This window comes from Poecilia reticulata, chromosome 2 (assembly GCF_904066995.2).
Source record: "Poecilia reticulata chromosome 2, P_reticulata-male-v2, whole genome shotgun sequence".
Taxonomy (NCBI): Eukaryota; Metazoa; Chordata; class Actinopteri; order Cyprinodontiformes; family Poeciliidae; genus Poecilia; species Poecilia reticulata.
The window spans coordinates 26,148,201-26,161,057 of NC_088831.1; the positions used below are offsets into that span (position 1 = coordinate 26,148,201).

General features: G+C 38.3%; 1 protein-coding gene across 5 annotated transcripts in view; it reads right to left on the reverse strand.

Moving 5' to 3' along the window:
* arhgef7a (Rho guanine nucleotide exchange factor (GEF) 7a) overlaps window positions 1-12,857 on the reverse strand; it is a 153,386-nt gene that overhangs the window by 122,396 nt on the left and 18,133 nt on the right. For 3 of the 5 annotated variants that reach the window (XM_081601880.1, XM_081601871.1, XM_081601872.1), the window contains 11 exons: window positions 11,609-11,747; window positions 11,475-11,534; window positions 11,229-11,375; window positions 9,774-9,860; window positions 8,899-8,977; window positions 8,680-8,819; window positions 7,987-8,208; window positions 7,804-7,897; window positions 7,559-7,648; window positions 2,596-2,695; window positions 104-158 (listed from right to left, as the gene is read on the reverse strand). In XM_081601880.1, coding sequence (XP_081458006.1) covers window positions 104-158; window positions 2,596-2,695; window positions 7,559-7,648; window positions 7,804-7,897; window positions 7,987-8,208; window positions 8,680-8,819; window positions 8,899-8,977; window positions 9,774-9,860; window positions 11,229-11,375; window positions 11,475-11,534; window positions 11,609-11,747 — 1,213 coding nt within the window. Of the gene's footprint in view, window positions 1-103; window positions 159-2,595; window positions 2,696-2,951; window positions 6,659-7,558; window positions 7,649-7,803; window positions 7,898-7,986; window positions 8,209-8,679; window positions 8,820-8,898; window positions 8,978-9,773; window positions 9,861-11,228; window positions 11,376-11,474; window positions 11,535-11,608; window positions 11,748-12,857 lie in introns of those variants that run through there. The other 2 variants (XM_081601886.1, XM_081601884.1) reach the window with 2 other exon arrangements.

Here is a 12,857-nt window from a genome sequence, read left to right on the forward strand (position 1 = left end):
TAAGGAAGTAAGGACCTTTTGCAAAGTATTTAACTGTATGGTTAAAATGAATTAAAATAACAGTTAACTCTTAGTTTATGATAAAACAACAGCAAACATTCACCTGTTTCAGCTCTTGAACCTCATCCCGCAGGGCGTAAACCACATCCACCAAACTCCTTCAACGAGACCAGATTCACACAGGCAGTTACATAAAGCAGTATAAGTCACAATGAACACGTAATTTAGGTTTGCACAAAAGGGTCCGTGTACTTTCAGGCAGTTTGTTTTTTCGTTTGAATTGAAAAATGAGAAAACGAAAATAGACTTTTTTATTATTATTATTTATTAAACCAAAATCGGCAATCGGATAACGGCTCGTTATCCGATTTCCGATGCTGGTGTGAAGTCAGCTTTAATGCAAATATTTAAAGTTGCTCTTGTTACAACTCCACTTTTGTTCCTATTGACGCAAACACCACCGTCAAACTAAAATACTACATAAACTTAAGTGAGATGGTGCCATGAATACAATAACGACATAAAAAAATGATATAAAACACATAAACATACCTCGCTGGCTGACCCTTCTTTTTGAGGTCTAATGCGGTTATTAAATGAATTTTTAAACTTAAATAACTTTTTTACAGCCGCTTGCTAACGTAATGCCTTCATACCACGTGCATCTTCTTTTCTGGCTGAATTGGCTGAATATCTGCTTGTATGTTATTGTAATAAATACATTTTTATGAGAACATTTTGTCCCTGTTTATTTTGTAAGTTTTGAGTTTAAAGCTCTGACTACATACAAGTTGATACAAATTAAATATGAAATAACTATTTTTAATGTTTCTTGCTTATGAATCCAGAGCTAAGGAACAATGGAAAGCATCAACTCAAAAATTGCTCATTATGTTTAGTCAGTTGAGACCAATGAGTTATAATAGTCTCAGGAAGGGACAAAGGTTTTCATTTCTAATAGGACAGTCGTAGTTCACTTATAAAAATGTGTACAATTACTATGAGGTGGTAAACCACAGAAGAGGATAAGGGGCCCATAACATTTTTCTAACACCAACTGATGTGCAAGATATATTTTTTTAGATTAATGTCTGAATTCTGAGATTAAAGTCAGAATGATGACCTTTTTTCTTTCCCAAATCCTCTTCCGCAGGCAAACATTTATTTAGTTAAGCTTTTAATAATCTAATTGGCACATTATTTCAGACATTTCCTACCTGGTAGAAATAGCTACATTTTTATTGTATATTTTAGGTAACCTTTTCTGCATGCTTGTTTATGACATGGGCTGCACAGTGGCGCAGCAAGAAGGTTCTGGGTTCGATTCCGGCCCCAATCTTTCTGCATGGAGTTTTTGCATGTACATGCCTGGGTTTTCTCCGGGTACTCTGATTTCCTCCCACAGTCCAAAAACATGACTGTCAGGTTAATTGGTCTGTCTAAATTGCCCCTAGGTGTGAGTGTGTGTGTGCATGGCTGTGTGTCTCTGTGTTGCCCTGCGACAGACTGGCGACCTGTCCAGGGTGAACCCAGCCTCTCGCCTGGAACGTTAGCTGGAGATAGGCACCAGCAACCCTCCCGACCCGACTGAGGGACAAGGGTGTCAAGAAGATGGATGGATGGATGTTTATGACATACCAGATTAGAATTGTAATTGGTATGCTAATGCTATTCAGAAAGGAAAAACTAAAGGCAGAATGTTCTAGTTGCGGTATGAGCATATTTTAAAACCAGAGCAGATTAAAGGTTGGTAAAAAAAATTGGGCAGACTGGCCCTTTAGCCATTTACTGAATCGTTAGCTGCATTTAGCAGCCATTACCTTAAGATACAAAACAAAGTCGGAGTATAAGGCTTTCTGTGTGAAGGTATCATGATCAAATTAATTGCATGCCGCTATGGATGAGTTTACAAAAACTTGTCAAAAAATGAAATAATGAAAATTGAAATTGAGCGCTCGTTATACGTTTTTTCCTCCATTTTCTTTTTGTGCACTAAATGGGATTTTAGTTAAATAAACGGAAAAAAACTAGTATTTTTGTTTTTTCATTTCAAACGAAAAAAAACAAACTGCCTGAAAATACACGGACCCAAAAGCAAGAGACTTAAGTCGGGCTGTACACGGATTTTACAAATCATGCCAAAAATACCAAAAATATTTGGTATTTTTCTCTAATTAGTTTTCTTAGAGATAAAGCACGACAACCTTGAGTTTCCAGGACAGTTCTGGCCTAAACTGTGTTGAAGAATGATATAATATTCTTTTAAGCCTGGCCTATGTCAGGAAACAAGCCAGCTTAAGATGACTACAAATTGTGCTAGGACATATCAAGCCTGAATTATGCTAGAAGATTGATGGCTATATTTTGATCTGCTGTGAATTAGACAAATCCACAATAAATTCAATCATGCAAATTTTTTTTGCTTTTCAAAATTCTTTAAGTTGTATTTTGGATCACTTGGCTACCCCGGGAAAAAAAAAAAAAAAAAAAGTAGGTGAAATACATCAGTGAATGCATAAAATGAATTCGCGATTCAGGCCGAAGACGAAGACAAGTTCATGTAAACTTCTTACTGCCACCGTCAGTAACTCTTACTTCTCTTCCAGTGCACTTTGTCCGTTGCGATTTGGATCGTCTAGAAAAACTTTGTCCTCACCAGGGATGATCACATGCAGCCCCGTTTCTGGTTGTGATCCTGGGTCAAAACAGAGAAACAAACAACCTCTGGTACTTCACTATGTCTCATCTTGCACTAGTCAACAAGTAGTAGTGAAATACATTCGGAGTAAAGGCAGTGTGGACTTTTTATTGTAGGTACAGACAGGAGGTTAGTACTAGGTGTGTTAGTCACGACAGAAAAACAAGACTCAGAAGAAAGTAAAAGGCATGAAAAGTTAGCGAAAGCTTTCGGACACAATCAGATCGGCTCCACGAAGCAACAGAACGACAGCTTCTATCAACTAATAGATTTATTAAAACTCATAATACAGCATTTGGGACTTTGAACACTTCAGCAGTGTAGAACAAATACACTGAAGGCTGCTTTAAAAAAAAAGAAAAACGAAAAAGGACACGGTCAGATGTGTGACTTGAATGCAACATTAGAGCAGACAGAGAACGATGTTGGTTAAAGACAGTTTTTTTTTTTCACCCTGTCTGTCCAAGAGTTTGACTTGTTAAACCACAGAATACACCTGTCACAAAGTTCAGCACATGATAGGACAGCCATATTCCTAGATCTTTTTTTTTTCTGGCAGCAAGACAACTAGTATTTACAAAAAAAGGGGACATTATGTGCTCTTTATATGCCAAGTCCACTCTAACAGCATTCTGAAGTTGAAGTAGATTAACTCCGCCTTTGTTTCTTTTGTTTTGTTCTATTTTTTTTGTCCTTCAACGTCATCCAACCACTGAAGGTGAGCATTTACACTACAAATGAGTATTCACTTTACAATTACACTGAATACTTAAGTCTAGCTTTAAGATTATATTATACAGAGTCTTAGTAGACACTAAATAGTACAGAATTTCATTGAGTCCACACCCCCACTCCCGTTTGCCCACAACATGATTGTGCAAAATAATTAAAACATTTCAGTAGTAATTGTAAATTCCGATACAAACCAAATGAAATGGGGAACAATATTCTTCCAGAGATTATTTTGTAAACATTGATATACAATTTTAAATCAACAGATAAGTGGGGGGGGAATACTAAAATGTGTACAAAATTATACATACTGTAAAGAAATCATTTTATAAACACTTGCAACATGGACCCATATATATATATATTCCATACGTCATTCTTTTTGCCCACTGTAAGAGGATGTAGAGTTGTACTTTTCATAACGATACTGGAAAAATACTTCTTCATAAAAATAGGTATTAATGTGAGAAAGAATGGGAAGCCTCACAAGCTGGCAACAGTAGGGAGAGTTGATTAGGCATCACCACAGGTGCTAGTTTGCTTGATGATCTTGTTCTGACTGGTTTAAGCTATGTTTTTACTTTCATACTCAAAGTTATAAGGGTAATCTCAAACAACAGCATTTACAGACACCATCTATTATCAGCTATACCATCAATGACAAAAGAAAAGTTCAGTTCAAGCTTCACCTTTAGCTGCAAATACAAAATTTCAGTTTTATGGAATTACTTCTCTCTAAAGCTCAGAGATTAAATTTCAGGATGTATTTTAATAGATAAGCGGTAATCAAATGCAATGTGTTGCAAAAGTTTTCATACTCCTTAGGCTCTTCCTCTTTTTTCACTTTGCAACCATACATTTTACAATATTTTATCAAGACTTCATTGTAAATCTGAAAGAACTGCAGAGATTCACAGCTCAAGTGGGAACATTGGTTGAGATGTCTTGCAGTTCACAAATCTGTCCTTTACAGAAAAGTGGCAAGAAGAAAACCACTGCTGAAGTTTGAAAGCAGTGAAAACTTAACTAGTGTTGTCCTAATGCACTGAGTCCAGACATAACCATCTCCTTAACAGACATGTATTCCAAGGAGAAATTAATTTAAACTTTTAAAACAACAAAACCTGTTCAGCTGCTTTAAATTAGTCAACCATCGTGATTTTACTTAATTTTGTTTCTTAAATAAATTTTCTTTTTAAGATGGTAAAAGCCCAGCAAATAAATGGGCAGCATAATGTATATTCCAGGCACATAGTGTAATTTTATAGCACAATCAAAGAACCATGTTTCCTTCAGTTGTTATATAAGGGCTGTGTATACCAAACATGATATAAAAAAAAATTAACTTTGATGCCATGAAATTGGCCTCCGTCTCTTTAAAAATTTCCCACTCTTCCCAACACTCCACTTTCAGCAAGTCTTCACATTTCTCCATTATGTCAGTTTACCGTTCATAGACTGAGAAGTAGTTCATATGATGAGCTCAGCAGATTGGCAGTGCCACCAGGTGTTTGCTAATGGCTGCCGCCACTAGTCTGGAGGAGCTAAGTGGGGGAAACGCAGGACTGGTGCGCTTAGCGGGGCGAAAGCTCGACCCAAATCTCCAAAGAGGAGATTGGCAATGCTGTGTGAGAGCAAGTGCTTAGGTATCCCTAAATGGCTGCTATGGAGATTCATGGATTCTTTAAACATTCATGAAAGAAGCAAAGCAACACTCCATGCATGCTTTTGATGAGGGAATATTAGAAATTGACGTAAACCTCAAAAAAGTTGATTTTACATAAAGCTGCCCATTTAAAGGGAATTTACAACTTGGTGGTCCTTCAACGTTCCCATTGCAGAAATAATGCAGATTAACATCTCCTAGACCACCTCTTATGGTCACCATAATATGTCAACAAATGTATTTATTTATGCTGTTCTACTATCAATTGCAAAGTGAAAAAAATGCAGAAAAAGTTTCAAAGAGTATTCAAATCATTGCAAACCAATCCTTAGTCTCAATGTGCCTTTAATGCATTCAGACCGTTATTCTGTGTTTTCCAAATAAGATCAAACTGTGCAGGACAGACGTCAGTGCCAGATCTCAGCAGGTCTTATTTCACTGATAATTAATCAAGAAATTCACTGGTCCCGAATTTAAGGATACCAATTTAAACTGAGTTTTAGCGTTTAATGTCAGTTTAATGTCCAGGATGTCCCTGAGTACCCTGGTGGAAAGTGTCATGAAAGAAATGATAAGACTGAGTCACTGTTTTATGTTTGGCTACAGATTCAGTTGACAAAGTCTGCTTGTTCCTATAGTAGTTTTTGTTTGTTTTACATATATTTTTATTCTCCCAAAGGGTTGAAATATTGGTTAAACATTGAATCATGAAAGACTAAATGTAAAATGTTAAGAATCAGAATTTGCACACTGCTTTATTCTGCAGACAGCAGAGGCATTTGTGCCTAACGACGTGTGTGTGTGTGTGTGTGTGTGCGCGCGTGTGTGCGTGTGTGTGTGTGTGCCTGTTTAGCAATCTGTGCTATGTTTGAGCATGCGTACCCCAAAAACCACATGCCAAAAAATAACAAATTTATGGTAAATTGAAGACACTCATTCTTGAATTGCATCTGAATATCAGACAGGAAAAAACGTAAGTCCCCACCTGCCCCACCCACAAATCCCCCTCCCCTAAACTACATACCAAAATCCCCATTCTCTCCACTCAGAGTCCACCAGATTTATGGTCAAACAAGGAGAGTGGTCACATTCAAGATAAATTAACAATAATTATTAGCTAACACTTACTGCATGACATCTACAGAAAGAGAGGAGGCACAAAAAAGGGAAAGGCAACAGGAAAAATGCTGAAAACATCAGACAAGCCGTCAAAAAATAAATTAAAGCAATAAATTACCCAAATCAATAAAAAAAAAGATAAATAAAAAAAATCTATTTTTTTTTAATACATCTACGGTAAAAGAGGCAAGCGCACTATACGTTACAGTACAGCCTGGCGGCGCTGCACATTCTCTAGTTCTGATGGGAGATGCAGCTCTTTCGGGGCACTGATCCCATCCTGTAACTGTGGCTGGTCCAGATGGAGTCGTAGTCAGAGTCCTCCGACAGGTCGGAGCTCAGTTCTGGCCGAGACACGCTGCTGCGGCGGCCCGGCGAGTCCACGCAGGACTGGTCCATGTCGGCAAGCACGTGGTTGTGCATCAGGTCCGTGCCCTGCCATGCTGGTGGGGCCAGGGTCAGGGCGACGGTGGGACGAGGGGGGGGGGAGATGTCGCAAAAAATGTGGAGAGGGAGGAAATGGGGAGTCGGAGGAAGGGGTTGTGGGCGGTGCACGCAATACGCAACAGATGGGAAAATCATAAAAGAAATGATAGATGTGTAAGGAGAGGATGGAAAAAAATCATAAAGGTATGAAATAAAAACAAATATGGAAAAAGGTACTCAAGGTAAATCAGAAAAATGTCGAACAGGAGGAAATGGGAAGGAAAGAGAGAGGAGATATTGTTAGAAGGAACAGTTTGGAATACCAGCGGTAAGATGGGCACCGAGTAGAAAATACAGGTATGTTTCTACGAGGCATCGACCAGTTGACGCTATCAAAATACGTCGTGGTTTAAAAAAAGAAAAAATAACGGTTTCAAAATGCAAAAACTTTCAAAACTACGGTCGAGAAGCCAGAAGAAACATATCTGTTGAGAAGTTTTCAGCCGCCTCACGTATAAAACATAGAGCCCGGCCGCTTGTATTACTCTACAAAGACATGAACAGGAAGAAACAAGTTTGACGATTTTTACATGTAGCGTGTGAAAGTCACAAGATGCAGCTGCTGGTAAATGTACTTTCTGGCTTAAACTATGTATGAAAATCCCTACAATTGCATATAAATGTCATATATTGTAGGTGTGATAATCGGTATATTATCTAGAAAAAGAGAACAGCATTTTTTTCCCCATCAAGTTTGATGAGTTTTTGTAAATTCATGTTTTGTTTTGTTTACTGTTGTTTAAATACTAAGAAAATTGGTAGTTTTTCTAAAGGTCATCGAAAATCAAACTAACACACAAGTATGAGCCTTTCCTCCTTTCCTAAATGAACCTTTATAGGATTTTCATTTGTCTTACTGGAGTTCAGAGTCTGCCTGGTTTTGGCGCTGGTGCAGTACGCCTCAATAACTTTCAGGATCTGGGCGTCTTCTTCCAGAGCAGCTGTACCTGAAAGGTTAGCCAAACAATTTAATTAAAATTAATAGCCTTCATGTATAAAGCTAATATTAATACTGTTAGAGTATTTGATCTCTAAGGGACCAAGTATTAAGAGTAGAGATCTAGTACTACAGTGAAATGGTGCTTGAATATTGAACACATACTCTTCCTTAGAGCAAATTCCTCTTCAGACTGTTTCCTCTCAGGTTTGCGTTTGGGAAGGAGTTTCTTCACACTCTTAGGACTTTTACTGAGATCCTGCAAACAGGAAGCAAAACAATTCATTTTTTTCTCCACACAGTGCAATTATCTAAATAAATAATAAAAAAGAATAAACAGTTTCTCACCTCTTTGTAGCAGAGTGCAGCGGAGGGTCGTAACGGCGGCGCGGGTCGCAGGCAGCTCAGGCTCCAGGGTTTGGGGGTGTTTGGTGGCTCCAGGGGGCCCCATGTCATTGTGCTGTGGGTCGTCCCATGAGAGGACGGGTGAGGCAGGGTGTGGTAGGTGGGCGCCACAGTCATGGCCCTGCTCTCAGCATGCCGGGACGGGGTGAGAGGATGAGATGGGAGCTAAGGAAACAAACAAAACCAATCTCTGTTACAAAACCATTTTGTTCCCGTTCTCTGCTCAACAAAACACTTTAAATACTCTATAACACAATGACCTCTCAATATATATCGGTTGTTGACAGATCATAGTCGGCCTCTGATATGCAGATAACAACTCCTAAAGCTGCTTTTTATCAGTCGACTTCAACACATTCTGCCAATAAAGTCCGAACCTATTACTTTGTATTACTTAAAATCAGTTTTTGTTTACCAACGTCATTCTAACGAGAGAAACAAACCACTTGCTAATGTCACTGCAGTCTGTTCACATGACCACTGCACATTATGTAAAGCCAGCCGTTCACAACATATTGATTTGTAGGATCACAGTCAGTGTGAAACCAACATACATATAGTCACAGTGTTGGGGCCCCACACCGGGAGCAGACAAATGGAAAGGAAATAGGCTGTGAGCAATGATTAGCTCCTGACCGTGTGGCAGGGGACAGCGAGCGGTTTGTGGCTGGGGGCCGTGGCGGCGCTGTGCTTGATCTGTCTCGTCAGGTGCTCCACCCAGTCCTGCAGGTCCTGCTGGTTTGCACACACTATCTGGAGACGGTCAAACAGGGTGCCTGCACGCAAAGGGAGGGCGCCGTTCGAAACACTTTCTGTGTGTTCATGAAGTTTTTGCTGCTTCTCGTGTGCTTTTACCGTTTAGCTCGAAGGCATTTTTATGGGCTTCACAGTCTTCTAGTTTGGTCACGATCATGCCAGTCAAAGGCAGCTTTCCCTGCAAAGACAAACCAATGGGAGAAACAAAAGAAATATAAGCTCTTGACCCTTATGGTTTGCAGGGTTGTATTGTGCTTCTTAAGCACAAATGAACTAAAAAAGACACTTTCAGTTCACTATTATATATGATTCAATTCATTATGGTTAGTAATGTCTTATGATGGCATTTTATATACTACAGCAGAGACAAAGTAAACTAAACTATAACAATTTTTTTTTTTAAATGCCTGACTGGTCAGAGAATGAAACACCAATTTAATAAAAAAATAAATAAAAAAAATCCCTCAATTTCAATAATGCTGCATCAATTATAAGCAACCCTTTATTTCAATTATACAGATCAAAAAGTCACTCATACTATAGGAATAATAAATAAATATTCATTATATTGAAACAATCCAAACAAATCTTGGATCGTCCTGCTCAAGTTAAATGTTGAAACACAATATATAAAGAAAGTTCTAAAAAATATCTTTGAAATGTATAAATGTTCTGGCATTCAGCAAATAGAAAATGTTGGTAATTCTAACTCACCTAAAACAAGAAAAGTTTGGTCTGATTTAACTCCATACAGGAAGAAAAAAAAACTAAAGATTTTTAAAATTTGGTCTTTTATCAGATTCCACTTTATTACAAAACTGTGCAAACTGAATATCAAGCATTTGAAGAACTTTTCTAAATGCTTATAAATATGAAAGTCAAGTAATTCAAACTTTAATTCAATCCTTAAGAAATACATTTTCATTTAGGCATTCGGACGGACGTTCAGAGGTGGAAATCAAGGGATTTCTGACCTGAAATATGAAACCGCTCATCCTAGGACTAGCAGACAGCATGAGGAGGACGTGAGGAAACAGCATGAGGTAGCGCTCATTCTTCTCCTGATCAAAATAAAACAAAAGAGAGAGACAGAGAAGTATGTGTGGATGAGAACTTCACAGTGGAGCTGAAAACCTGATAAGACACCAGACTTTCATTAAAGTGTCCAATTAAGCAAAGGAAGGTGGACTACCTGAATAAAAACCATGCATGGACTGGAGGAAACAAATCAGCTGTGCAGAAATAACCAGGATGGGGATCAACTTCTTGATGCCACATAACATTGGTCGCTCTATTTTTCTAATTGCCTTTGCCCCTTAGCACAACGACCTCATCTCAGCAGTCATCAAACAAGAAACGGTAATCAGAAAAAATATTACAACCCCACAACAGCCTTTGTGTTTTTCTATAATAGTTGGTTTGAATAAAAACCTTGTATCCACTATTCAGAGAGAGACTTAGTCTTGTTTTTAAAAAGTTAGGGGTGAGCTGATTTAATCAGACAACTGCTTCAGGTTGCTCCCAATTACCAGCCTTAACGCTGACCTCTGTACCGTTGAATAGTCAGTTTCAGGTTTGAGTGTTGATCAGAAAGTCTCCTGTGTCTCGTGCTTCAGCTCTGAGGCAGCTGATTGAGCTGCAGTTTAATGGGAGACATGGTGACAATCCTAATTTCAGACCAAAGCATCTCGTTGGCCACAAATCTTTTTTTTTTTTAGATGCCTCAACTGACCCACATATTTCTATTGCAGCCATTAGTCAGCTGTCATCCGCAAAGCTAGGCTGCCTCCACACCACACATTCATCGCTTAAACTGTAGTTATGCATAAAACCACAAATGAGACTCATTTCTACTCCCATGTAAAATACCAATTTTCCTAAATAACCATTTGCACATATAAATGTTGCATTTACTTAAATGTGTGTCAATAAAACCATTTCAGTAACTGGGACAAAAATGCAGAACTGAAAAAATAATGGGACAATATTTTACATTTGTAGGTGGCTGAAAAATACATCAGTCGATTTTACAACTTATGTAACCAAGTTATATAGTTATGCTTTTTTTATCATTATTTTGTCAAGTGTAATGTGAATTTCAGAAAACCTGAGTTTGGGGTTTTCACCAGCTGTTCTCCGTAGTTATAAAAGTTGACGGCAATAAACAGCAACACTATGGAAAAAAATCTATTTTCCAGCTTAATTTCTTGAAGAAAAAAACCTCAGTAATGCTCCATAAATTTGTCTCGTATGCCATCCATGCGAGACAAATGGTTCGCTTTAAAATTCACATCATGAATTTATATAAGCTAACACTTTTACAATGACATTTAATTGATTTTGCAGCTCTATTTCCTAATGTTTTCTGCATCACAGAATAAACCGTGGGCGTGACTCGTGTCAGTGTGGAGCGATGATGATGCTCGTACCTCAGACATAGGACTCTGGACCAACACCTGGCTCATGTAGATCACCGAGCCCAACGTCTTGATGTCATCTCCCTCCCACAGCCGGATGGTCTCCGTGAGAATCTGCAGCTCCAGCTCCTTTCGTTTTCGCACCTCCTGGCACTGAGCCTGGCAGGACGGGAACAGAAAACTGCCTTAGCATCTGCCTTCAGCACATTCTGCAGTTAGATGCGACATTCGAGAGGATGAGAAGTGCGCTGAGCTTACTGAAAGGTTCTTGAAAGACCCCATACACTTCAGAATATCTGGTCGGTCTGCATGATTCTCCTAAAACACCAGAGAAAATGTGTAGTTATCAACATTTCAGGTCATATCACAACACATTCCAGGTCATAACACACCTCCATGTGCCTCTCCAGCTCTTTGAGTAAGGTGGGGTATTTGTCGAGCCTCATGAATGGTTTACTGAGGCCAGTGGTCAGGGTGAGGATCCCAGGAGACACTGCACCGTGGCCCTCCATAAAGTCCCGAAGAGTTTCACTTAAGTTGGAGGAGAAACAGAAGGGATTTACTGTAAACTCACAATTCAACATCAAAGAGCTGCTGATGTCTTTAATATTTTTCAACATCGAGCCAAAATGTTGCCAGACGTTTGAGTCAACAAGTCAGTCTATAGTGAGTCAGAGTATTTTGCCAACAATGATCAACCGGAGGCCGAGTCAACGCTGATATCCGTTTTGTTGATTGAGTAAAACAGCTTATGGAGAAGTGGAGGGGGAAATATGAAAACAGCTAAAATACCTCCACAAAATGCTATGAGATGGTGGCATTAAAATGTTTCAAACTATGCTATTTTTCCATTTCTCTATTGATTATTGTGACAATTGATTAATTTAATTTAAAAAATGACACATTCTACAGATTTTTCATTTAACTACTGAAGTCTTTTTATACAATATAAGAAACACATTAAAAAATACAGATAAGCAAATAATTCAGTTCATTTTTTAAATAACATTGAATTGCCTAAATTGCAACAACATAGCATTCGTATAGTAAATCTGAACCGGGTGAAACTAAACCTATGGCAACTGAGGAGTTTTGGCTAAAAACTATTTACAGACAAAGGTGTTTTTATCTTAAATGCAAAATGCATATATTTTTTGTACAATTTTGACTTAATTACTGCTTTGAATATATTGTTTTATCAGCAAATGGCTTTTTTCGAGTGTATGCTCCAGTTAACGATTAATCAATTACTAAATTAGTTGACAATTATTTCCAGAATTGATTAATCACAATCACTCTGATTAATTGTTTCAGCCCTGCTGCTCAGTAATTTTAAGCTATGTTTGCTGCTTTTAAATATTAACTCTTTCTGACCATTTTTGTTCACTGAAACGTGGTAAACCTGCAGCGTGGAATGTTTTGATTATTAAATGTCCATTTACGGATATGGTTGTGATTTGGAAGTCAGCATCAGAACCATGACTGAGGTATGCAAGCGCCCTCTTGCTGGATAACAAACAGGAAAACAAACCGGATTTGCTAAATCTGGGTAGAAGTCGGTAGCACTGTTCCCTTGAAGCCAGAACCCAACTCTCCTGACATTTATGCCGCTGATTAATCTTTTGTGTGTCTAATAAGTGA